At 40.5% G+C, this 27,879-nt stretch overlaps 1 protein-coding gene across 2 annotated transcripts in view; it reads right to left on the bottom strand.

Annotated features, from left to right (window-relative positions):
• The window catches only part of LOC117340300 (protein Aster-B-like), a 74,059-nt gene that overhangs the window by 12,432 nt on the left and 33,748 nt on the right, over positions 1–27,879 (bottom strand). For both annotated transcript variants that reach the window (XM_033902067.1, XM_033902066.1), the window contains exons 5-8: positions 12,598–12,701; positions 11,264–11,440; positions 3,232–3,363; positions 1,766–1,931 (exon numbers count right to left, since the gene is read on the bottom strand). In XM_033902067.1, the coding sequence (XP_033757958.1) occupies positions 1,766–1,931; positions 3,232–3,363; positions 11,264–11,440; positions 12,598–12,701 (579 nt within the window). The remainder of the gene's footprint in view (positions 1–1,765; positions 1,932–3,231; positions 3,364–11,263; positions 11,441–12,597; positions 12,702–27,879) is intronic.

Below are 27,879 nucleotides of genomic sequence, written 5' to 3' on the forward strand. Positions count from 1 at the left end.
AGGGTGCGAGACCTGAGAGATTAGACCTGGGGGAGGGGTGTCAGACCTGAGAGATAAGACCTGGGGGAGGGGGTGTGAGACCTGAGAGATAAGACCTGGGGGAGGGGTGTGAGACCTGAGATATAAGACCTGGGGGAGGGGTGTGAGACCTGAGATATAAGACCTGGGGGAGGGGTGTGAGACCCAAGAGATAAGACCTGGGGGAGGGGTGTGAGACCTGAGAGATAAGACCTCGGGGAGGGGTGTGAGACCTGAGATATAAGACCTTGGGGAGGGGTGTGAGACCTAAGAGATAAGACCTGGGGGAGGGTGTGAGACCTAAGAGATAAGACCTGGGGGAGGGTGTGAGACCTGAGAGATAAGACCTCGGGGGAGGGGTGTGAGACATGAGAGATAAGACCTCGGGGGAGGGGTGTGAGACCTGAGAGATAAGACCTGGGGGAGGGGTGTGAGACCTGAGAGATAAGACCAGGGAGGGTGCGAGACCTGAGAGATAAGACCAGGGAGGGGTGTGAGACCTGAGAGATAAGACCTGGGGGAGGGGTGTGAGACATAAGAGATAAGACCTGGGGGAGGGGTGTGAGACCTAAGAGATAAGACCAGGGAGGGTGCGAGACCTGAGAGATAAGACCAGGGAGGGTGCGAGACCTGAGAGATAAGACCTGGGGGAGGGGTGCGAGATCTAAGAGATAAGACCTGGGGAGGGGTGTGAGACCCGAGAGATAAGACCTGGGGGAGGGGTGCGAGATCTAAGAGATAAGACCTGGGGGAGGGGTGCGAGACCTAAGAGATAAGACCTTGGGGAGGGGTGCGAGACCTGAGAGATAAGACGTGGTGAGGAATATGAGACTTGAGACATTATATTCTACTAGAAGGTGAGATGCCTTGGGGAGGGGTTGAGACCTAGATGGTGAGACCTGGAGGACAGGGCAAGACCATGGATGTGACCAAAATCTGGGGAAAGTGAGACCTGATAGGTAAGATCTGGGAGGTGATACCTGGGTGTGTCAGACGTATGAGGTAAGAACTGGGTTAGGAAGGGGGTGACCCTGGGGTACTGTACCTACACTGTCTAGGAGGGGGTGACCCTGGGGTACTGTACCTACACTGTCTGGGAGGGGGTGACCCTAGGGTACTGTACCTAGACTGTCTAGGAGGGGTGACCCTAGGGTACTGTACCTACACTGTCTAGGAGGGGGTGACCCTGGGGTACTGTACCTACACTGTCTAGGAGGGGGTGACCCTGGGGTACTGTACCTACACTGTCTGGGAGGGGGTGACCCTAGGGTACTGTACCTACACTGTCTAGGAGGGGTGACCCTAGGGTACTGTACCTAGACTGTCTAGGAGGGGGTGACCCTGGGGTACTGTACCTACACTGTCTAGGAGGGGGTGACCCTGGGGTACTGTACCTACACTGTCTGGGAGGGAGTGACCCTGGGGGTACTGTACCTACACTGTCTGGGAGGGGGTGACCCTGGGGTACTGTACCTACACTGTCTGGGAGGGGGTGACCCTGGGGTACTGTACCTACACTGTCTAGGATGGGGTGACCCTGGGGTACTGTACCTACACTGTCTGGGAGGGGGTGACCCTAGGGTACTGTACCTACACCGTCTGGGAGGGGGTGACCATGGGGTACTGTACCTTCACTGTCTGGGAGGGGGTGACCCTAGGGTACTGTACCTACACCGTCTGGGAGGGGGTGACCATGGGGTACTGTACCTTCACTGTCTGGGAGGGGGTGACCCTGGGGGTACTGTACCTTCACTGTCATCCGTGGTGTCACTCTGATCAGTTGGTAGGTCTATTGAGGCCATCGTTGGAGTTTTGTCCATAGGTGTATAGTCTAGTACCTCAGACGGTTCTACCTCCTCAACATTGGCTATGTCACCAATAGGGACTGCTTCTGACGAGTCAGTGTTGTCACACTGTAATGAATGGATAAGTTATAAGTTGTTTAGCTTGTATAAATTAATTTTGTATGAAACACTTATTTTCATTGGCTGAAATAATTTTGTTATACCTCCATAACAAAATTTTTGACGTTGCGAAATGTAACGTCATTTTCGATTGGCTGATGACGTTGCGTAATAATTTATCACAGAAAAGAGTTCGCCAAACTCTCTTCATAAACCGCTTCGCGGTTTATTTAGAGTACACTCCAGTTTTTTCTGTTATGACTGTATAACAGAAAAAATAATTGATGTTAATCCTTAAATAATATAACATAGTACATTGACAGGTCATCAAGGGCCCGCCATATGGCTATATATCCTCAATAATCATCAAAGGGCCCGCCATATGGCTATATATCCTCAATAATCATCAAGGGCCCCGCCATATGGCTATATATCCTCAATAATCATCAAGGGCCCCGCCATATGGCTATATATCCTCAATAATCATCAAGGGCCCCGCCATATTGCTATATATCCTCAATAATCATCAAGGGCCCCGCCATATTGCTATATATCCTCCATAATCATCAAGGGCCCTGCCATATGGCTATATATCCTCAATAATCATCAAGGGCCCCGCCATATGGCTATATATCCTCAATAATCATCAAGGGCCCGCCATATGGCTATATATCCTCAATAATCATCAAGGGCCTCGCCATATGGCTATATATCCTCCATAATCATCAAGGGCCCCGCCATATGGCTATATATCCTCCATAATCATCAAGGGCCCCGCCATATGGCTATATATCATCCATAATCATCAAGGGCCCCGCCATATGGCTATATATCCTCAATTATCATCAAGGGCCTCGCCATATGGCTATATATCCTCAATAATCATCAAGGGCCCCGCCATATGGCTATATATCCTCCATAATCATCAAGGGCCCCGCCATATGGCTATATATCCTCCATAATCATCAAGGGCCCCGCCATATGGCTATATATCCTCAATAATCATCAAGGGCCCCGCCATATGGCTATATATCCTCCATAATCATCAAGAAGCCGAGGTTGACGTTTATCATAAACAAGCACTTTCAATATGAAAGTACTGTATGAAACTTTTAAGTTCAATTGGTTCAAAGGAATCTAATGTTATTGCAAGGAAACTGATTTTCTATTTATAGTAACAGTGACCTTGGCCTTTGACCCTTCAAACTGTAAATCAATTCTGAGCAAACACTTTAAGTCTGGAAGTTTGAGTTAAATTTTATGTTACCTTAAAAAAACAAAAGTGATAGAAAAAACTCTAATGACTAACTTTACTGTTGTCTTCCACTGCCTCTTCAACGCCTGACGGTGGAGCCACGTAGTCGTCATCACTGGACGTCAAACCAAGCTCTTCCCCATAGCTATAATGGACCCACTGCCACAGCTCCTTAGGGGACATAGGCTGGAACATATGGAACACATATTAGGTCATTACACACCACAATGTATATCACAATAAACCCCAACAAAAACAAACAGGTGTGTCCGTTACAGAATTTTGTCCACAATGAGAATACATGTAAAACATCTGTCATACAGACCAGTAAGGGACATTGGTGGGTTAGGTATCAAATAATGGAGGACTGAAGTGTCATTCACATTCTCACTTAACTTGGAGTGTTATAAAAAGATTATAAAAGACATTATTTGGGGACAATAATTGATTTTAACATTTCTCAGTGAAATGGAATGCGACATCCGAAAAATGTCTTTCTTTCAACATCAATTACATTAATATTACATTTTTACTTGATGCATTAACAAATTTTTACAACTAAAAACTTTCTGTGTTTGTGTAAGAACATTTAACCTTTACATGTGGGGAACCTTAATGTTACATTATTTATGATAAAGTAAAAATATAGATCTAACTAAAAAATTTACACTGCAAAAAAAAAAAAGGTTATTTAGGCTTTAAACAGAGAGTTATACAAGGAACCAATAAAATAACTGTTACGCTATGTTTAATCTCTTATAGCTAAAGTTAATATTTATACAGTAGAGTGTGACTGGCCAGTCAGGACATGTAAGTGGGTTTTCTAGTACACATATTAACCTGGGTCATTTAATGGGCCTCCAGATATAGATCAGGCTAACACAGGCTGAACCCTAACAACTCTATTTGATATTAAATGATGAGTTTTATAAACACTATTTTAAAACAAAGAATTGTGTATATAATATAAACACAGTTTCTATATATGAGATAACCTACAGTCCTGTAGATAATTAGTACTAATAATTCAGAAAGCCTACCTGTTGGAGAAACCTTGTACTGAGATACTTACCAGGTATACAGACAAAACCAGCCACAGTAACTAGTAGTAAAAGTAGCATTTTACAAACAATAAATAATAGAAATGTACTGTGGTAATGTGATTACCCTCATACTTACCTACTAACACCTCGCCAATGTTTTACCATACTACACAGAGCTACCTTTAAAGAACCCGGTGCCACCACCACCGTATTACAGCCTTCTACCAAGGTCAACAACTCGCAGACAATGGCCTGCCTAGAGTACAGAAAGCAATCAATTGCTCCACTCTATAGATTTTACATTAAATTTTGAAGAACTCTAGGTAAGTGTACAACTACATTGATATTAAAAGCATGATCAGCTTGACAAGCTAATTACACATTTTTTTAAAAACATCAGATGAATTGGAAATATTTAAGAAATTACACATTTGTATTTCTTTCTGTGGACAATTATTTTTGATCCTATTGTATGCAGATTTAATTCATATTGTATTCTAAATATCCCAGACAAAAGTTTTTACCTGGGTCATGAACCTGACTATGCTATGAACTACTACTGTACAGAGCTTGTTGATTGCCTATATATACGATTGAATAAGAGGAATCAACACTGTATATAATATATATATATATACACCTGTGTTCATTTCTGTCATGGTTTGTTAGCTTCCCGTAAAATTCCCTTTAAAGTGTTACTGAATACTCCGTGTAATAATTAAAAAGAATATTTTAAGTGAGTTTGTGTGATTATATTTACTACTAACTAAAGTAAAGATATAATATAGATTGGGATACACATCACTGAGGTCAGTATTTCATTAATACACACATGTATAATATGTCTCTCAATCTTCTACTCATTAACTATAGATTAATGTACACACAGGAGAAAACAATGTATATAACAGTTACAATACCTAACTTATATTGTATTATTTGTAAGTATACCTGTACAATATGGACACCTGTATAAACCTGACATTGTATATACCTGTACAATATGGACACCTGTATAAACCTGACATTGTATATACCTGTATAATATGGACACGTGTATAAACCTGACATTGTATATACCTGTACAATATGGACACCTGTATAAACCTGACATTGTATATACCTGTACAATATGGACACCTGTATAAACCTGACATTGTATATACCTGTACAATATGGACACGTGTATAAACCTGACATTGTATATACCTGTACAATATGGACACCTGTATAAATCTGACATTGTATATACCTGTATAATATGGACACCTGTATAAATCTGACCTTGTATATACCTCTATAAATAGGCATACATTTCCATATTTTCTGAAGGTGCGTTTACACTGGAAATCTAGTGTTAATGGAGCAAGAAATGATGTGAAGCAGACGAGGTAAGAATAGCAGACAATCGTAATGATAAACAGATATCAAAACAAGATTAATTCTGTCTTTTGGATAGAGATATTTAATTTCAAATAGGTTTCAGAAAAAGTAGGGAATTTTTTGGGTCAATTTTTGGGCAAAAATCATGATATTTGCAATTCTTAAGGTTATATGAAGTGGTAGCTATGATTTTCTGAAAACAGAGAAAAACAGTTTACTTATCCTTCACAGCTGTATTGAAATTGCAAATGTATGGATTACAAATATATACTTTTGTATAGGTAATATATAGGGTTAAAAAGTCAAACCTCGATGATTCAAACTTTGTTGATTCGAATTTCTCGCTGTATCAAACTTTTTGCTTGGTCCCGAATTTCCTCACTATATAACGCTACTAACGAAACTATGTATGACTTTTATAAATCAAAGTTTTTGATGTATCAAACTTTTTTCATGGCCCGTTAGCTATGATATTATAGATAATTGACATCTCATGACTCGAACAAAAAGTTTACCTGTACTGACCACTGGACAGGTGTTTGTCATGACCCCCGCGGCAAGAGTTCACACCCCTCCCCCAAATGCCCTGACCGACAATATGGATAACGATAGCGTGTGTTGCCACTCCCAATCATGGGGTTAATTAATACTCAGACCCAATTGATAGATAAAAGGTGTATTTAGAAGCCACAAAATAACATTTAATCACTCCGGTAAACCATACCGATAGTCGTCTTTGATGATCTTCGCCGCCATTGAAATCAGCGGTTGGTGAGTAAATTTTACAGAACAGTAAAACAAGCGGATCAATTTTAAAAACAAACAATTAGCGATGTCTTCACTCATATTCAAAGTGTCACGTTCCAAACTTATACATAAATATCCATGTAAATCGATTAATTGTCATTCAATCATGCATTCTCCAACTGAGCGGCATTCTGTATTTTATATGCACATAACGTAAACACATGTGCCTTTAGCAGAAAAACGTTAACGTAAGTGTGTATTGTACTTTTGTTATATCTATTAGACGGGATGTAAGTGTTTTGTAACAGATACATAGTTTGTTTGATTAAAAAATGCTTAGGTATAATTGATGAAAAGTATTTTTATGGGTTTGGGGTAAATTAACTAGGCGAGGATCAACACGAAGACACTGAGGACATGTAACGTTAACAGATATGGTACATTATCAAGAAAACATCGATCTATTGTCAACCATAAATAATTCAAAGTCCCGCTGTTTCGAAGTTTTTCTGTTAGTCCCTTGAACTTCGAAACATCGAAGTTTGACTGTATGTTTACACATTTAAAACATATGCCTTATTTTTCAGAATTAGGCACTTTTACTGTACAATGCTACCGACAGATCCTTATAATAGTATAGTGGTTCTGATGGCTATGGCAGCCATCTCGGATTTCTGATCAGCCCAAAAAATAGCAAAACTTGATCAGGACCATTTCAGGCAAGCATGAGCTGAATCCAGCTAGTGGAACTTGAGCTTAAAATGTGTGTTTTAAGATGGCAGCTGTTTTGAATTTCAGACTGACCCAAAAAGTAACAACACTTGGTCAGAACTATTTCAGGTTTGAGCTGAATTCCCTGGGAGAAGTTTATTTTTTTTTTAAAACAGGAGTTGTTCAGGAAAGCCATGATGGCACAATCAGTTACAAATGTCCTCTACCCACCTGGTGATACACATGTCCCCTACCCACCTGGTGATATACATGTCCCCTACCTACCTGGTGATATACATGTCCCCTACCCACCTGGTGATATACATGTCCCCTACCCTACCTGGTGATATACATGTCCCCTACCCACCTGGTGATACACATGTCCCCTACCCACCTGGTGATATACATGTCCCCTACCTACCTGGTGATATACATGTCCCCTACCCACCTGGTGATACACATGTCCTCTACACACCTGGTGATATACATGTCCCACCTGGTGATATACATGTCCCCTACCCACCTGGTGATATACATGTCCCCTACCCACCTGGTGATACACATGTCCTCTACCCACCTGGTGATACACATGTCCCCTACCCACCTGGTGATATACACGTCCCCTACCCACCTGGTGATATACATGTCCCCTACCCACCTGGTGATATACATGTCCCCTACCTACCTGGTGATATACATGTCCCACCTGGTGATATACATGTCCCCTACCCACCTGGTGATATACATGTCCCACCTGGTGATATACATGTCCCCTACCCACCTGGTGATATACATGTCCCCTACCCACCTGGTGATATACATGTCCCCTACCCACCTGGTGATATACATGTCCCACCTGGTGATACACATGTCCCCTACCCACCTGATGATATACATGTCCCCTACCCACCTGGTGATATACATGTCCCCTACCCACCTGGTGATATACATGTCCCCTACCCACCTGGTGATATACATGTCCCCTACCCACCTGGTGATATACATGTCCCCTACCCACCTGATGACATACATGTCCCCTACCCACCTGGTGATATACATGTCCCCTACCCACCTGGTGATATACATGTCCCCTACCCACCTGATGATATACATGTCCCCTACCCACCTGGTGATATACATGTCCCCTACCTACCTGGTGATATACATGTCCCACCTGGTGATATACATGTCCCCTACCCACCTGGTGATATACATGTCCCACCTGGTGATATACATGTCCCCTACCCACCTGGTGATATACATGTCCCCTACCCACCTGGTGATATACATGTCCCCTACCCACCTGATGATATACATGTCCCCTACCCACCTGGTGATATACATGTCCCACCTGGTGATATACATGTCCCCTACCCACCTGGTGATAGACATGTCCCCTACCCACCTGGTGATATACATGTCCCCTACCCACCTGGTGATATACATGTCCCCTACCCACCTGGTGATATACATGTCCCTTACCTACCTGTTGATATACATGTCCCACCTGGTGATATACATGTCCCCTACCCACCTGATGATATACATGTCCCCTACCCACCTGGTGATATACATGTCCCACCTGGTGATAGACATGTCCCCTACCCACCTGGTGATATACATGTCCCCTACCCACCTGGTGATATACATGTCCCCTACCTACCTGGTGATATACATGTCCCACCTGGTGATATACATGTCCCCTACCCACCTGATGATATACATGTCCCCTACCCACCTGGTGATATACATGTCCCCTACCCACCTGGTGATATACATGTCCCCTACCCACCTGGTGATATACATGTCCCACCTGGTGATATACATGTCCCCTACCCACCTGGTGATATACATGTCCCCTACCCACCTGGTGATATACATGTCCCCTACCCACCTGGTGATATACATGTCCCCTACCCACCTGGTGATATACATGTCCCCTACCCACCTGGTGATATACATGTCCCCTACCCACCTGGTGATATACATGTCCCCTACCCACCTGGTGATATACATGTCCCCTACCCACCTGGTGATATACACGTCCCCTACCCACCTGGTGATATACACGTCCCCTACCCACCTGGTGATATACATGTCCTCTACCCACCTGGTGATATACATGTCCCCTACCTACCTGGTGATATACATGTCCCCTACCCACCTGGTGATATACACGTCCCCTACCCACCTGGTGATATACACGTCCCCTACCCACCTGGTGATATACACGTCCCCTACCCACCTGGTGATATACATGTCCCCTACCCACCTGGTGATATACATGTCCCCTACCCACCTGGTGATATACATGTCCCCTACCCACCTGGTGATACACATGTCCCCTACCCACCTGGTGATATACACGTCCCCTACCCACCTGATGACATACATGTCCCCTACCCACCTGGTGATATACATGTCCCCTACCCACCTGATGACATACATGTCCCCTACCCACCTGGTGATATACACGTCCCCTACCCACCTGATGACATACATGTCCCCTACCCACCTGATGACATACATGTCCCCTACCCACCTGATGACATACATGTCCCCTACCCACCTGATGACATACATGTCCCCTACCCACCTGGTGATATACATGTCCCCTACCCACCTGGTGATATACATGTCCCCTACCCACCTGGTGATATACATGTCCCACCTGGTGATACACATGTCCCCTACCCACCTGATGATATACATGTCCCCTACCCACCTGGTGATATACATGTCCCCTACCCACCTGGTGATATACATGTCCCCTACCCACCTGGTGATATACATGTCCCCTACCCACCTGATGACATACATGTCCCCTACCCACCTGGTGATATACATGTCCCCTACCCACCTGGTGATATACATGTCCCCTACCCACCTGATGATATACATGTCCCCTACCCACCTGGTGATATACATGTCCCCTACCCACCTGATGATATACATGTCCCCTACCCACCTGGTGATATACATGTCCCCTACCCACCTGATGACATACATGTCCCCTACCCACCTGGTGATATACATGTCCCCTACCCACCTGGTGATATACATGTCCCCTACCCACCTGATGATATACATGTCCAACCTGATGACATACATGTCCCCTACCCACCTGATGACATACATGTCCCCTACCCACCTGGTGATATACATGTCCCCTACCCACCTGGTGATATACATGTCCCCCTACCCACCTGGTGATATACATGTCCCCTACCCACCTGATGACATACATGTCCCCTACCCACCTGGTGATACACATGTCCCCTACCCACCTGGTGATATACATGTCCCCTACCCACCTGATGACATACATGTCCCCTACCCACCTGATGACATACATGTCCCCTACCCACCTGATGACATACATGTCCCCTACCTACCTGATGACATACATGTCCCCTACCCACCTGGTGATATACATGTCCCCTACCCACCTGGTGATATACATGTCCCCTACCCACCTGGTGATATACATGTCCCCTACCCACCTGATGACATACATGTCCCCTACCCACCTGGTGATATACATGTCCCCTACCTACCTGGTGATGTACATGTCCCCTACCCACCTGATGACATACATGTCCCCTACCCACCTGATGACATACATGTCCCCTACCCACCTGGTGATATACATGTCCCCTACCCACCTGATGACATACATGTCCCCTACCTGGTGATATACATGTCCCCTACCCACCTGGTGATATACATGTCCCCTACCCACCTGATGACATACATGTCCCCTACCCACCTGATGACATACATGTCCCCTACCTGGTGATATACATGTCCCCTACCCACCTGGTGATATACATGTCCCCTACCCACCTGATGACATACATGTCCCCTACCCACCTGGTGATATACATGTCCCCTACCCACCTGGTGATACACATGTCCCCTACCCACCTGGTGATATACATGTCCTCTACCCACCTGGTGATACACATGTCCCCTACCCACCTGGTGATATACATGTCCCCTACCCACCTGATGACATACATGTCCCCTACCCACCTGATGACATACATGTCCCCTACCCACCTGGTGATATACATGTCCCCTACCCACCTGATGATATACATGTCCTCTACCCACCTGATGACATACATGTCCCCTACCCACCTGGTGATATACATGTCCTCTACCCACCTGATGACATACACTGCATGTCCTCTACTCACCTGCTCCAGAAGAGCATTCTGCCACACACGGAACAGCATCATGTAGGTTTTGTCTCGAGCACCAAATGAGGTGAAAAAGTGTTTCTCTTTATCCGTGGCTATCTGTATGGCGTTTGGGATAACTCGTGCTGTCTTCTCCTTCGTCACGGCAGTTATCTCTTTACACGGAACAGTCAGCTGTAACAGATAGGTCCAGTCCTTAGGTACGTGTCAGCGTATTCAAACCTGACTGAGTTTTACTACTGGGGTGTACAATTCTGAAAATTTTCCACAAGCCTATGGGCCTTTTCACTCGCCCTGATCATAGATCTACTAGCCCTGGCGCCTCTGAACTTTTGCAAGTTTTCAGTACATGTCATTCTAGTAAATATTATGTTTTCCAATAATTCACCTTTTTCTCAACCACCTGTGCTTGTAAATTTGTATTAGACCAGTTAACATTTCATCAGATAATAGAACTGTGTGTAGAAAGCTGAGATTGGCTTTTAATGCAGATTTATAACAGAACATTGTCTTCAGCCCATGGGCTAGTCAGTGTGACGAAGCAACTAGCCCTGACCTAAAGACCACAGTAACCCTGGGCGTCGGCTAGTGGAATTGTACACTCCTGTGTTAGACGGTTTCTTTCTTACCTCACCTACACACCCAAACTTAACCATGTTGATTTATATGAAGTACATAACAGAAACTGAGCCAAAGAATGACAAATGTAGACTTTCATGTTAGTTCAAATTTGAAACTTCATTTATATAATTCAAAACCAAACAATCTCTTTCACAAACTCTGGAGTGATTTCTTCCAGAAATATGTATTTCTAGAACATATAAAACTGATCTGACATAGACTTTGATATCCTGGGACTGCTATAACTCAATAAGAGATGAATTATCTATAGTTGTGGTATTTGACTGTGTAGTAATATATATGTATTACATTTTTTAAATGTGTTCAATATAATTATCTGTTGTAAATATACACATTCTCCACTGTACACCACGACCAAACTACTTCACTATAATGGTAACTGAATAGATTGAGAGTTATTTCCCCTGCCCCATATAGATAATGAATGAAGTCCGTTGTATTTGCCTTTTTTGGATGACATTAGTGTAGCTGGCAATCTAGCCAAAATTACATTAGAACCTGTTAACAGTCAACATGTTCAGCCACTTGGTGAGTTGGATACAAAGTCTGTTACAAGTTTTACAGGCAAGTTTGAGATAAAATTAAACTATTTGGTGAAATAGAAATGGTAAAATTTAGGTTCTGGGTATAGGGCAGACAATGACATTATACAGGACGAGGAAATATCCAGATCTGTCTGGAGTACATACCACTGTCTCCCAGCGGAATATGTTGGCATAGAAACAGACCCAGTTCTGTGTGAGAAACATTCGACCGTGGACCAGGATGTCTTTCTGAAGGGCGCAGGAATAGTCTGAAATGATAGATAATAGTGAATGGTGACAAGATTTCACGGCACAAATCTCAGAACTTATGAATTTTCATACACGCAAGCAAACTCAATATTTACAGACTGAAATGTTTTATAGCAAAATACAACAAAATATCAGTGTGTACTTTGTATGTATGACTATACTTTGTATGTATGACTATACATTGTATGTATGACTGTAAATTGTATGTATGGCTGTGTAAATTGTATGTATGGCTGTGTAAATTGTATGTATGACTATACATTGTATGTATGACTATACTTTGTATGTATGACAGTGTACATTGTATGTATAACTATGTATGTACCCATGAGTACATCGTATTTATATATTATTAGGAACATCGTATGCCTATGTTGAATGTACTGCTGTTGACATTTACCATGGATTAGTATATGTGGTTGGTATGTGTTAGTCGACCTGTCAGACATGTGGGTTACCGGAGACTATGTTTACACTCTGTGACATAGTTACATGTAATAGGAATTACACAAATGTACACCTACAACATGTTTCTCTAGCATGCCTCTCACACATCTGTCTTTCATTATTGTGTATGGTAAATATTACCTGGTCATGATGGCACAAAAAACAACTTAACTCTCATCAGTGGGTGATGTCCGTATTACAATAGGATTCACATTTATTACAATATGGTTCACATTTATTACAATATGATTCACATTTATTACAATATGGTTCACATTTATTACAATATGGTTCACATTTATTACAATATGGTTCACATTTATTACAATATGGTTCACATTTATTACAATATGGTTCACATTTATTACAATATGGTTCACATTTATTACAATATGATTCACATTTATTACAATATGGTTCACATTTATTACAATATGATTCACATTTATTACAATATGGTTCACATTTATTACAATATGATTCACATTTATTACAATATGGTTCACATTTATTACACTTCAATCTAACAGCTGGTTGTGATTTCGTGTCAGGAATTCTGTGAGATATGTCCATCATTATCGCCTGACAGCAACTTTAATAAGAACCAGCGATAGTCAAAGCGATCAAATTTTTTGTCAAATTAAAAAAGGTATATTTATTCCATTTTTTCAAATTGGAAGAAGAACAAGAGATCCCAGAGGGATCTTGGCGCCCACCATTGAATGTTCTTCATAGGTTCCATGTCAGATTGATCTTTTCTCTACTTTTCCCTTCCTCTAAGTCTTACTAATCTGTGTAAATCCGAAACAGCCCTCTATAGCTAGTACTTTTCAAACAATGGGTACCTATATATAAAATTTATGATTTAGCGATAATGGTTGTCTGTCGGCCATGTTGTTTTCCGATTGGTCTCAAAATGCAATATGCAAAACTAGGCACTAAGGGGAACCTACATATGAAATTTGGGAAAGATCCCTTCAGTCCTTTCTGAGAAATAGCGATAACAAACTTCAATTGTCAATATCCAAGATGGCTGCCTGTCGGCCATGTTGTTTTCCGATTGGTCTCAAAATGCAATATGCATAACTAGGCACCGAGGGGAACATATGCATGAAATTTGAGAAAGATCCCTTCATTACTTTCTGAGAAATACTGATAACAAACTTTAATTGTCAAAATCCAAGATGGCTGCCTGTCAGCCATGTTATTTTCAGATTGGTCTCAAAATGCAATATGCATAACTAGACACCAAGAGGAACCTACATATGAAATTTGAGAAAGATCCCTTCAGTACTTTCTCAGAAATAGCGATAACAAACTTCAATTGTCAAAACCAAGATGGCTGCCTGTCAGCCATGTTGTTTTCCGATTGGTCTCAGAATGCAATAGGCACAACTAGGCACCAAGGGGAACCTACATATGAAATTTGAGAAAGATCTCTGCAGTACTTTATCAGAAATAGTGATAACAAACTTCAATTGTCAAAATCCAAGATGGCTGCCTGTCGGCCATGTTGTTTTTCGATTGGTCTCAAAATGCAATATGCATAACTAGGCACCAAGGGGAACCTACATATGAAATTTGAGAAAGATCCATTCAGCACTTTCTCAGAAATAGTGATAACAAACTTCAATTGTCAAAATCCAAGATGGCTGCCTGTCGGCCATGTTGTTTTCCGATTGGTCTCAAAATGCAATATGCATAACTAGGCACCAAGGGGAACCTACATATGAAATTTGAGAAAGATCCCTTCAGTACTTTCTGAGAAATAGCGATAACAAACTTCAATTGTCAAAATCCAAGATGGCTGCCTGTCGGCCATGTTGTTTTCCGATTGGTCTCAAAATGCAATATGCATAACTAGGCACCAAGGGTAACCTACATATGAAATTTGAGAAAGATCCCTTCAGTACTTTCTGAGGATTAGCGATAACAAGAATTGTTTACGGACGGACGGACGGAGGGACGGACGGACGGACCACGGACCACGGACGCAGGGCGATTTGAATAGCCCACCATCTGATGGTGGTGGGCTAAAAACAGCATCTGAATACCATTAAACAAGCATGTATTGTAAGAATTACCCTACAACCCGGTCAATATAATTACCCTACAGCCCTGTCAATATAATTACCCTACAACTCTGTCAATATAATTACCCTACAGCCGTGTCAATATAATTACCCTACAGCCCTGTCAATATAATTACCCTACAGCCGTGTCAATATAATTACCCTACAACTCTGTCAATATAATTACCCTACAGCCCTGTCAATATAATTACCCTACAGCCCTGTCAATATAATTACCCTACAGCCCGGTCAATATAATTACCCTACAGCCCTGTCAATATAATTACCCTACAGCCCTGTCAATATAATTACCCTACAGCCCGGTCAATATAATTACCCTACAGCCCTGTCAATATAATTACCCTACAACTCTGTCAATATAATTACCCTACAGCCCGGTCAATATAATTACCCTACAACCCTGTCAATGTATGTACCCTACAGCCCTGTCAATATAATTACCCTACAGCCCTGTCAATGTATGTACCCTACAGCCCAGTCAATATAATTACCCTACAACTCTGTCAATATAATTACCCTACAGCCCTGTCAATATAATTACCCTACAGCCCGGTCAATATAATTACCCTTCAGCCCTGTCAATATAATTACCCTACAGCCCTGTCAATATAATTACCCTACAACCCTGTCAATATAATTACCATACAGCCCGGTCAATATAATTACCATACAGCCCTGTCAATATAATTACCCTACAACCCTGTCAATATAATTACCCTACAGCCCGGTCAATATAGTTTTTACTTAGTTAAGACAGTACAAGGAACATCTCTGAAGTAATAACCTGATTCTATCCTATAACAGTTCTGACCTTAGGCAGCCTAGAAATTCCCCCCCCCCCCCCCCCCCCTACTCCAGTCATTAGACTACAACACACACTAGTCAGATCTGATGGCCAAATTTCCTGTCAGTATACCATTTTAAGGAACTAAGGTCGCCACAGCAAATTGATTTGTCTGGAGTTTTTTTCAGCTGGAGATGTTGAAATAGACTCTTTACACAAAGACGTCATACAAATGGCTCTGGGTATTGTCAGACATTGGTATCGCACTGCTTTCCACAATTCCAGTATCTGTAAGATTTTCAGTATCTCAAAGATTAGAATGCCAATAGATATTTTGGTATCTAAGATTTGGATACTAACAGACATTTTGGTATCTGTAAGTTTTGGATTCTAACAGACATTTTGGTATCTAAGATTTGGATACTAACAGACATTTTGGTATCTGTAAGATTTGGATACTAACAGACATTTTGGTATCTGTAAGATTTGGATTCTAACAGACATTTTGGTATCTGTAAGATTTGGATACTAACAGACATTTTGGTATCTGTAAGATTTGGATTCTAACAGACATTTTGGTATCTGTAAGATTTGGATACTAACAGACATTTTGGTTTCTAAGATTTGGATACTAACAGACATTTTGGTATCTGTAAGATTTGGATACTAACAGACATTTTGGTTTCTAAGATTTGGATACTAACAGACATTTTGGTATCTGTAAGATTTGGATACTAACAGACATTTTGGTTTCTAAGATTTGGATTCTAACAGACATTTTGGTATCTGTAAGATTTGGATACTAACAGACATTTTGGTTTCTAAGATTTGGATACTAACAGACATTTTGGTATCTAAGATTTGGATACTAACAGACATTTTGGTATCTAAGATTTGGATTCTAACAGACATTTTGGTATCTAAGATTTGGATACTAACAGACATTTTGGTATCTGTAAGATTTGGATACTAACAGACATTTTGGTTTCTAAGATTTGGATACTAACAGACATTTTGGTATCTGTAAGATTTGGATACTAACAGACATTTTGGTTTCTAAGATTTGGATTCTAACAGACATTTTGGTATCTGTAAGATTTGGATACTAACAGACATTTTGGTTTCTAAGATTTGGATACTAACAGACATTTTGGTATCTAAGATTTGGATACTAACAGACATTTTGGTATCTAAGATTTGGATACTAACAGACATTTTGGTATCTGTAAGATTTGGATACTAACAGACATTTTGGTATCTGTAAGATTTGGATACTAACAGACATTTTGGTATCTAAGATTTGGATTCTAACAGACATTTTGGTATCTAAGATTTGGATACTAACAGACATTTTGGTATCTGTAAGATTTGGATACTAACAGACATTTTGGTATCTGTAAGATTTGGATACTAACAGACATTTTGGTATCTAAGATTTGGATTCTAACAGACATTTTGGTATCTAAGATTTGGATACTAACAGACATTTTGGTATCTGTAAGATTTGGATACTAACAGACATTTTGGTATCTGTAAGTTTTGGATTCTAACAGACATTTTGGTATCTGTAAGATTTGGATTCTAACAGACATTTTGGTTTCTAAGATTTGGATTCTAACAGACATTTTGGTATCTGTAAGATTTGGATACTAACAGACATTTTGGTATCTGTAAGTTCTGTGGATAATCTAATCCTAAACTGACTGCAATAAGGATATTGGCACACCTACATTATTTACTATCAAAGTATTTAGAAACTTTAAACATGCAATCATATTCTACTGCAATGTTTCCAGTGTGAAAATAAGATAACCACCAAAATATGTTTATAGAATATTGTACACCTGTGTCACTGATCGTACGATTACCACCAAAATATGTTTATAGAATATTGTACACTTGTGTCACTGATCATATGGGGCAGCGGTGGCCGAGTGGTTAAGGTGTCCCGACACTTTAACGCTAGCCCTCCACCTCTGGGTTGCGAGTTCGAAACATACGTGGGGCAGTTGCCAGGTACTGACTGTAGGCCGGTGGTTTTTCTCCGGGTAATCCGGCTTTCCTCCACCTCCAAACCTGGCACGTCCTTAAATGACCCTGGCTGTTAATAGGACGTTACGCAAAATAAACCAAACCAATTGTATAATTACCACCAAAATATGTTTATAGAATATTGAACACCTGTCACTGATCGTACGATTACCACCAAAATATCTATAGAATATTGAACACCTGTCACTGATCGTACGATTACCACCAAAATATCTATAGAATATTGAACACCTGTCACTGATCGTACGATTACCACCAAAATATCTATAGAATATTGAACACCTGTCACTGATCGTACGATTACCACCAAAATATCTATAGAACATTGAACACCTGTCACTGATCGTACGATTACCACCAAAATATCTATAGAACATTGAACACCTGTCACTGATCGTACGATTACCACCAAAATATCTATAGAACATTGAACACCTGTCACTGATCGTACGATTACCACCAAAATATCTATAGAACATTGAACACCTGTCACTGATCGTACCATTACCACCAAAATATCTATAGAACATTGAACACCTGTCACTGATCGTACGATTACCACCAAAATATCTATAGAATATTGAACACCTGTCACTGATCGTACGATTACCACCAAAATATCTATAGAATATTGAACACCTGTCACTGATCGTACGATTACCACCAAAATATCTATAGAATATTGAACACCTGTCACTGATCGTACGATTACCACCAAAATATCTATAGAATATTGAACACCTGTCACTGATCGTACGATTACCACCAAAATATCCAGACCTGCCAACCTTTCAAATTCAAAAATAGTAATTTGGCCCATTTTTGAGCAAAAAAAGAGTAATTCTTAACAATTCTTGCCAAATCTATTGCATCAAAAAGAGTAATTTGCTACTATTTCGAGAGAAAAAAGAGTAACGACCACCACAAAATAGTAAAGATTACTATAAAATAGTAGTAGTTGGCAGGTCTGAATATCTATAGAACATTGAACACCTGTCACTGATCGTACGATTACCACCAAAATATCTATAGAACATTGAACACCTGTCACTGATCGTACGATTACCACCAAAATATCTATAGAATATTGAACACCTGTCACTGATCGTACGATTACCACCAAAATATCTATAGAATATTGAACACCTGTCACTGATCGTACGATTACCACCAAAATATCTATAGAATATTGAACACCTGTCACTGATCGTACGATCTGTGTCAACGATTATAAGAATACCACTAAAACAAGTGATTATAGAATGTTGTACCCAGGTTGATAATCACCATTATCATAGGTGGTAAGTTTGAGGAAGTAAGAACTGATGAAACAGACATTCCTTATTACTGTTTATATTACTACAGTAAAACGTCAATGACCTCAACTGTTCATGCCACTTTACATTTGTAGGTTGATGAGAGATGTCAGAAGTGCTCTAACAATTTCATTGATATCAATTTTATTAATTTTCTTCCTTTAATTTCTTTACAACAATATACCACGGCACCAGACATGGTAAAAAAATCCCCCCCCCCCCTTAAAAATTTCACTAATATTAATTTTCTTGCTTTATTACTGTAAATGACCTTTTCTCAAAATGCATATTAATTTAAGCTATTTCAGGTCAAGTTCAAGTGAAAATTTCCGGGTCAAATTAGAAAATATGTATCAATTAAAGGGACATCACGGTAAACCAATTTTTATTTTGTATTTTTTCATATTATTGGGTATATCTTTAAAAAAAATATCCTTATGAACAATAACCATTCGAATTTGATGATATATGTATATAAAAAACATCAATTATTAATTATAAAAAGGTTATCACAATTCGTTGATCAATAGTCTGAATATGCAAATTTTGTGACATATACGATAACACGTATGCACACAACACACTAAAACACTTGAAAACAAAAATGGCTTCCAATGTGAATCGACTGCGGTTGAAAACGATAACAGCTTCCGCAATGAAGAGAATAATTGGAAAATGGGTCAAACACAATCGTAGAATTAAACTGGGGAAGCAGTACAATACAGTTCAAACATGAAAACAGCAGTAATACGGACGCTGCTCGTATTCTGCTTGATTGCTGGATAGTAGGTCATGACAATCTCGGTAATATTTATACAGTCTGTACCAGTACACCGCTACTGTCACTATACTATATGTACGGTGTTTACACTTATTTACACATAAATATATGTGCGGGAATATATACAGAACGTGTTATTTAAATTTAAACCACTGTATAATATCGTTGTCCAACTAATCCAATTCGCCTTGTAAACTATCGTGTGTTTGTGTTGCCTCGATTTCAAAACAGTTATGTGATGATTTAAAAATAATTTCCGCGCTAAATTTAGAGGGGGATTCCCAACTAAATCAAGTGGTCAAGCTGGACATGAGGATTGACTGTGAACATTGGGACAGCACAGAAACATAACTGGAAAGGAACAAAACACGTACATTCATTGAAAATAACAACGTTTTTACCGTGATGTCCCTTTAAGTGATGAAACACTCAACCTCGTAACTTTAAACTGATTTTTTTATTCTGAACTTCTTTTTTTTTTCTTTTATATCATATCAATATATCTAAATACAAAAACATTTCTGTTTCAATTTGGCCTGTTAGCATTTAATATAGACATGTCGTCCCAACAGTCTCAGAAGGAAGCGTTCAAATCTTGTCACAGTCAACCATAATCAATGTAGAGATAATTCTAACCTAACTACATACAGGAATGTTAATCCATTATAAGCTGACCGACTGTATGTAGGAGACAGCTGTTTAACTCTGATGTAATGTTCATAGACCTGCATGATTATAGAGCATGTCTTCAGCTACCACCCCCTCTACAACAGCTGTGTAATAGGCCGGTAACTAATACACACTGATTAAAACCTCATCACATCAACGCCCTGGAGTGTAACAACAGCAGTACCCAAACCTTGTCAAATATATACTGGAGGGAAGGGAGTACCCAAAACCTTGTCAAATATATACTAGAGGGAAGGGAGTACCCAAACCTTGTCAAATATATACTGGAGGGAAGGGAGTACCCAAACCTTGTCAAATATATACTGGAGGGAAGGGAGTACCCAAAACCTTGTCAAATATATACTACAGGGAAGGGAGTACCCCAAACCTTGTCAAATATATACTACAGGGAAGGGAGTACCCAAACCTTGTCAAATATATACTACAGGGAAGGGAGTACCCAAACCTTGTCAAATATATACTGGAGGGAAGGGAGTACCCAAACCTTGTCAAATATATACTGGAGGGAAGGGAGTACCCAAAACCTTGTCAAATATATACTACAGGGAAGGGAGTACCCAAACCTTGTCAAATATATACTACAGGGAAGGGAGTACCCGAACCTTGTCAAATATATACTAGAGGAAAGGGAGTACCCAAAACCTTGTCAAATATATACTGGAGGGAAGGGAGTACCCAAACCTTGTCAAATATATACTATAGGGAAGGGAGTACCCAAAACCTTGTCAAATATATACTGGAGGGAAGGGAGTACCCAAACCTTGTCAAATATATACTAGAGGGAAGGGAGTACCCAAACCCTTGTCAAATATATACTAGAGGGAAGGGAGTACCCAAAACCTTGTCAAATATATACTAGAGGGAAAGGAGTACCCAAACCTTGTAAAATATATACTAGAGGGAAGGGAGTACCCAAAACTTGTCAAATATATATATACTACAGGGAAGGGAGTACCCAAACCTTGTCAAATATATACTAGAGGGAAGGGAGTACCCAAAACTTTGTCAAATATATACTGGAGGGAAGGGAGTACCCAAAACCTTGTCAAATATATACTAGAGGGAAGGGAGTACCCAAAACCTTGTCAAATATATACTACAGGGAAGGGAGAACCCCAAACCTTGTCAAATATATACTGGAGGGAAGGGAGTACCCCAAACCTTGTCAAATATATACTGGAGGGAAGGGAGTACCCAAACCTTGTCAAATATATACTGGAGGGAAGGGAGTACCCAAAACCTTGTCAAATATATACTACAGGGAAGGGAGTACCCAAACCTTGTCAAATATATACTACAGGGAAGGGAGTACCCAAAACCTTGTCAAATATATACTGGAGGGAAGGGAGTACCCAAACCTTGTCAAATATATACTACAGGGAAGGGAGTACCCAAACCCTTGTCAAATATATACTAGAGGGAAGGGAGTACCCAAAACCTTGTCAAATATATACTGGAGGGAAAGGAGTACCCCAAACCTTGTAAAATATATACTAGAGGGAAGGGAGTACCCAAAACTTGTCAAATATATATATACTACAGGGAAGGGAGTACCCAAACCTTGTCAAATATATACTAGAGGGAAGGGAGTACCCAAAACTTTGTCAAATATATACTGGAGGGAAGGGAGTACCCAAAACCTTGTCAAATATATACTAGAGGGAAGGGAGTACCCAAAACCTTGTCAAATATATACTACAGGGAAGGGAGTACCCCAAACCTTGTCAAATATATACTGGAGGGAAGGGAGTACCCCAAACCTTGTCAAATATATACTGGAGGGAAGGGAGTACCCAAACCTTGTCAAATATATACTACAGGGAAGGGAGTACCCAAAACTTGTCAAATATATATATACTACAGGGAAGGGAGTACCCAAAACTTTGTCAAATATATACTACAGGGAAGGGAGTACCCAAAACTTTGTCAAATATATACTACAGGTAAGGGAGTACCCAAAACTTTGTCAAATATATACTACAGGGAAGGGAGTACCCAAACCTTGTCAAATATATACTACAGGGAAGGGAGTACCCAAACCTTGTCAAATATATACTACAGGGAAGGGAGTACCCAAACCTTGTCAAATATATACTGGAGGGAAGGGAGTACCCCAAACCTTGTCAAATATATACTAGAGGGAAGGGAGTACCCAAACCTTGTCAAATATATACTGGAGGGAAGGGAGTACCCAAACCTTGTCAAATATATACTACAGGGAAGGGAGTACCCAAACCTTGTCAAATATATACTGGAGGGAAGGGAGTACCCCAAACCTTGTAAAATATATACTACAGGGAAGGGACTACCTCAAACCTTGTCAAATATATACTGGAGGGAAGGGAGTACCCAAACCTTGTCAAATAGTCAAATATATACTAGAGGGAAGGGAGTACCCCAAACCTTGTCAAATATATACTACAGGGAAGGGAGTACCCAAACCTTGTCAAATATATACTACAGGGAAGGGAGTACCCAAACCTTGTCAAATATATACTGGAGGGAACCAAACCGTGTCAAATATATACTGGAGGGAAGGGAGTACCCCAAACCTTGTCAAATATATACTGGAGGGAAGGGAGTACCCAAACCTTGTCAAATATATACTGGAGGGAAGGGAGTACCCCAAACCTTGTCAAATATATACTGGAGGGAAGGGAGTACCCAAACCTTGTCAAATATATACTAGAGGGAAGGGAGTACCCCAAACCTTGTCAAATATATACTACAGGGAAGGGAGTACCCAAACCTTGTCAAATATATACTGGAGGGAAGGGAGTACCCAAACCTTGTCAAATATATACTGGAGGGAACCAAACCGTGTCAAATATATACTGGAGGGAAGGGAGTACCCCAAACCTTGTCAAATATATACTGGAGGGAAGGGAGTACCCAAACCTTGTCAAATATATACTAGAGGGAAGGGAGTACCCAAACCTTGTCAAATATATACTGGAGGGAAGGGAGTACCCCAAACCTTGTCAAATATATACTGGAGGGAAGGGAGTACCCAAACCTTGTCAAATATATACTGGAGGGAAGGGAGTACCCAAAACCTTGTCAAATATATACTACAGGGAAGGGAGTACCCAAACCTTGTCAAATATATACTAGAGGAAAGGGAGTACCCAAAACCTTGTCAAATATATACTGGAGGGAAGGGAGTACCCAAACCTTGTCAAATATATACTATAGGGAAGGGAGTACCCAAAACCTTGTCAAATATATACTGGAGGGAAGGGAGTACCCAAACCTTGTCAAATATATACTAGAGGGAAGGGAGTACCCCAAACCTTGTCAAATATATACTAGAGGAAAGGGAGTACCCAAAACCTTGTCAAATATATACTGGAGGGAAGGGAGTACCCCAAACCTTGTCAAATATATACTGGAGGGAAGGGAGTACCCAAACCTTGTCAAATATATACTACAGGGAAGGGAGTACCCCAAACCTTGTCAAATATATACTAGAGGGAAGGGAGTACCCAAACCTTGTCAAATATATACTACAGGGAAGGGAGTACCCAAAACCTTGTCAAATATATACTGGAGGGAAGGGAGTACCCCAAACCTTGTCAAATATATACTGGAGGGAAGGGAGTACCCAAACCTTGTCAAATATATACTAGAGGGAAGGGAGTACCCAAACCTTGTCAAATATATACTGGAGGGAAGGGAGTACCCCAAACCTTGTCAAATATATACTGGAGGGAAGGGAGTACCCAAACCTTGTCAAATATATACTGGAGGGAAGGGAGTACCCAAAACCTTGTCAAATATATACTACAGGGAAGGGAGTACCCAAACCTTGTCAAATATATACTAGAGGAAAGGGAGTACCCAAAACCTTGTCAAATATATACTGGAGGGAAGGGAGTACCCAAACCTTGTCAAATATATACTATAGGGAAGGGAGTACCCAAAACCTTGTCAAATATATACTGGAGGGAAGGGAGTACCCAAACCTTGTCAAATATATACTAGAGGGAAGGGAGTACCCCAAACCTTGTCAAATATATACTAGAGGAAAGGGAGTACCCAAAACCTTGTCAAATATATACTGGAGGGAAGGGAGTACCCCAAACCTTGTCAAATATATACTGGAGGGAAGGGAGTACCCCAAACCTTGTCAAATATATACTACAGGGAAGGGAGTACCCAAACCTTGTCAAATATATACTACAGGGAAGGGAGTACCCCAAACCTTGTCAAATATATACTAGAGGGAAGGGAGTACCCAAACCTTGTCAAATATATACTACAGGGAAGGGAGTACCCAAAACCTTGTCAAATATATACTGGAGGGAAGGGAGTACCCAAAACCTTGTCAAATATATACTAGAGGGAAGGGAGTACCCAAACCTTGTCAAATATATACTAGAGGGAAGGGAGTACCCCAAACCTTGTCAAATATATACTAGAGGGAAGGGAGTACCCAAACCTTGTCAAATATATACTAGAGGGAACGGAGTACCCAAACCTTGTCAAATATATACTGGAGGGAAGGGAGTACCCAAACCTTGTCAAATATATACTGGAGGGAAGGGAGTACCCCAAACCTTGTCAAATATATACTAGAGGGAACGGAGTACCCCAAACCTTGTCAAATATATACTAGAGGGAAGGGAGTACCCAAACCTTGTCAAATATATACTACAGGGAAGGGAGTACCCCAAACCTGGTCAAATATATACTGGAGGGAAGGGAGTACCCAAACCTTGTCAAATATATACTAGAGGGAAGGGAGTACCCCAAACCTTGTCAAATATATACTAGAGGAAAGGGAGTACCCAAACCTTGACAAATATATACTACAGGGAAGGGAGTACCCCAAACCTTGACAAATATATACTACAGGGAAGGGAGTGCCCAAACCTTGTCAAATATATACTGGAGGGAAGGGAGTATCCCAAACCTTGTCAAATATATACTGGAGGGAAGGGAGTACCCAAACCTTGTCAAATATATACTCGAGGGAAGGGAGTACCCAAACCTTGTCAAATATATACTAGAGGGAAGGGAGTACCCAAACCTTGTCAAATATATACTACAGGGAAGGGAGTACCCAAAACCTTGTCAAATATATACTACAGGGAAGGGAGTACCCAAACCTTGTCAAATATATACTAGAGGGAAGGGAGTACCCAAACCTTGTCAAATATATACTACAGGGAAGGGAGTACCCAAAACCTTGTCAAATATATACTACAGGGAAGGGAGTACCCAAACCTTGTCAAATATATACTAGAGGGAAGGGAGTACCCAAAACCTTTTCTGGCAAATAAGACTAAGTGATGAGCTAATAACTACTACAGTCCGGAGTGTTGTGAGGGAACATCGACTGGTTTTTGCTGTCTACATGTTATATTATTAAAGACACACCATGTAATACACTTAATGTAGGTAATTAGAGCAAACAAGTAAATGTCAAACCCTGAAGCCGCCTAGTCGTGTTTGAATTATAGGAGACACAAATCATCAATAAATATTTCATGCAGAAAAAATACAGTAATTGTGTGATAAGTGTTGTTTTCTCTCAATTCCTACTTCTGTACATATCTATTATGTACCAAACCCCGCAGACAGCCTGTCAAAGGTTACAGAGCCCTCCTCGTGAGCCCTCCTCGTGAGCCCTCCTCGGGTTGATTTCCAACTTAGTACTAGAAATATTTATGAACCTAAATAACATTTTAGGCATAAATTTAGTGTAAAACATTAAAACCTTAAAATGGAATACTTTTTCTCTAGTTTAAAATTTTTAGGAGATGAAAATAAAGAAAGTAGATCGATCATAGTATGAGTGTCGTGTCATCTCACTCGAAACTATTCAGGTAGAATCATCCTACTATTGAAATGATCACAATGCAATTAAGAATTTGACAAGTACATATGATACCATTAACAAGAGATCCCAGAGTGATCTTGGCGAACAATATTGACTGATTTTTTTCTCTTATTTTCTTTTCATTCCTCTTAAACTTTTGAAATAAGAAGAATCTACATTTGAGAATGATCCATTAAGAACTTTCTAAAAAATTTAACCATCAAAATTCAAAATGGACATTTTGTCCTTTGCTCAGTCTCAAAATTCATTATATGCACAAAAAAAAGAGACCAAGAGACAAAGAAAGATCCATGAAGAAATAGCAATGCATGTATTATAGTCTATACTTCAAAATGGCCACTAGCACAGGCCATAGTTTTTTGCTTTCTCAATATTGATCATGTACAACAGGGACCAAGGGAAGCCTATCTTTGAAATTTTCAGAAAGATCCCTAAAGGATTTTCAGAGAAATAGCAGTAACAAACATCAACATTCAAAATTCATTTCCTAATATATTTTGCTCAATTTTCATAACAATTTGTCCTCATTTTTCAAACAAGAGAAAGAATTTAAAACCAAAGCAAACATAATCCCAGGATTAAAATCCAATAATATATTTGATAATTCTTTTTTTCTGGCCTTATCCCAGCAAAACAAACTTTTGTCTTACCTCATCCCAGGGTTACAAACTTTGTCTGACCTCATCCCAGGATTACAAACTGTGTTAGGCCTCATCCCAGGATTACAAACTTTGTCTGTCTGGCCTCATCCCAGGATTACAAACTTTGTCTGACCTCATCCCAGGATTACAAACTTTGTCTGACCTCATCCCAGGATTACAAACTGTGTCTGACCTCATCCCAGGATTACAAACTTTGTCTGGCCTCATCCCAGGATTACAAACTTTGTCTGGCCTCATCCCAGGATTACAAACTTTGTCTGGCCTCATCCCAGGATTACAAACTTTGTCTGACCTCATCCCAGGATTACAAACTTTGTCTGACCTCATCCCAGAATTACAAACTTTGTCTGGCCTCATCCTAGGATTACAAACTGTGTCTGGCCTCATCCCAGGATTACAAACTGTGTCTGGCCTCATCCCAGAATTACAAACTGTGTCAGACCTCATCCCAGGGTTACAAACTTTGTCTGGCCTCATCCCAGAATTACAAACTTTGTCTGGCCTCAT

Source organism: Pecten maximus, chromosome 13, assembly GCF_902652985.1.
Source record: "Pecten maximus chromosome 13, xPecMax1.1, whole genome shotgun sequence".
Classification (NCBI taxonomy): domain Eukaryota; kingdom Metazoa; phylum Mollusca; class Bivalvia; order Pectinida; family Pectinidae; genus Pecten; species Pecten maximus.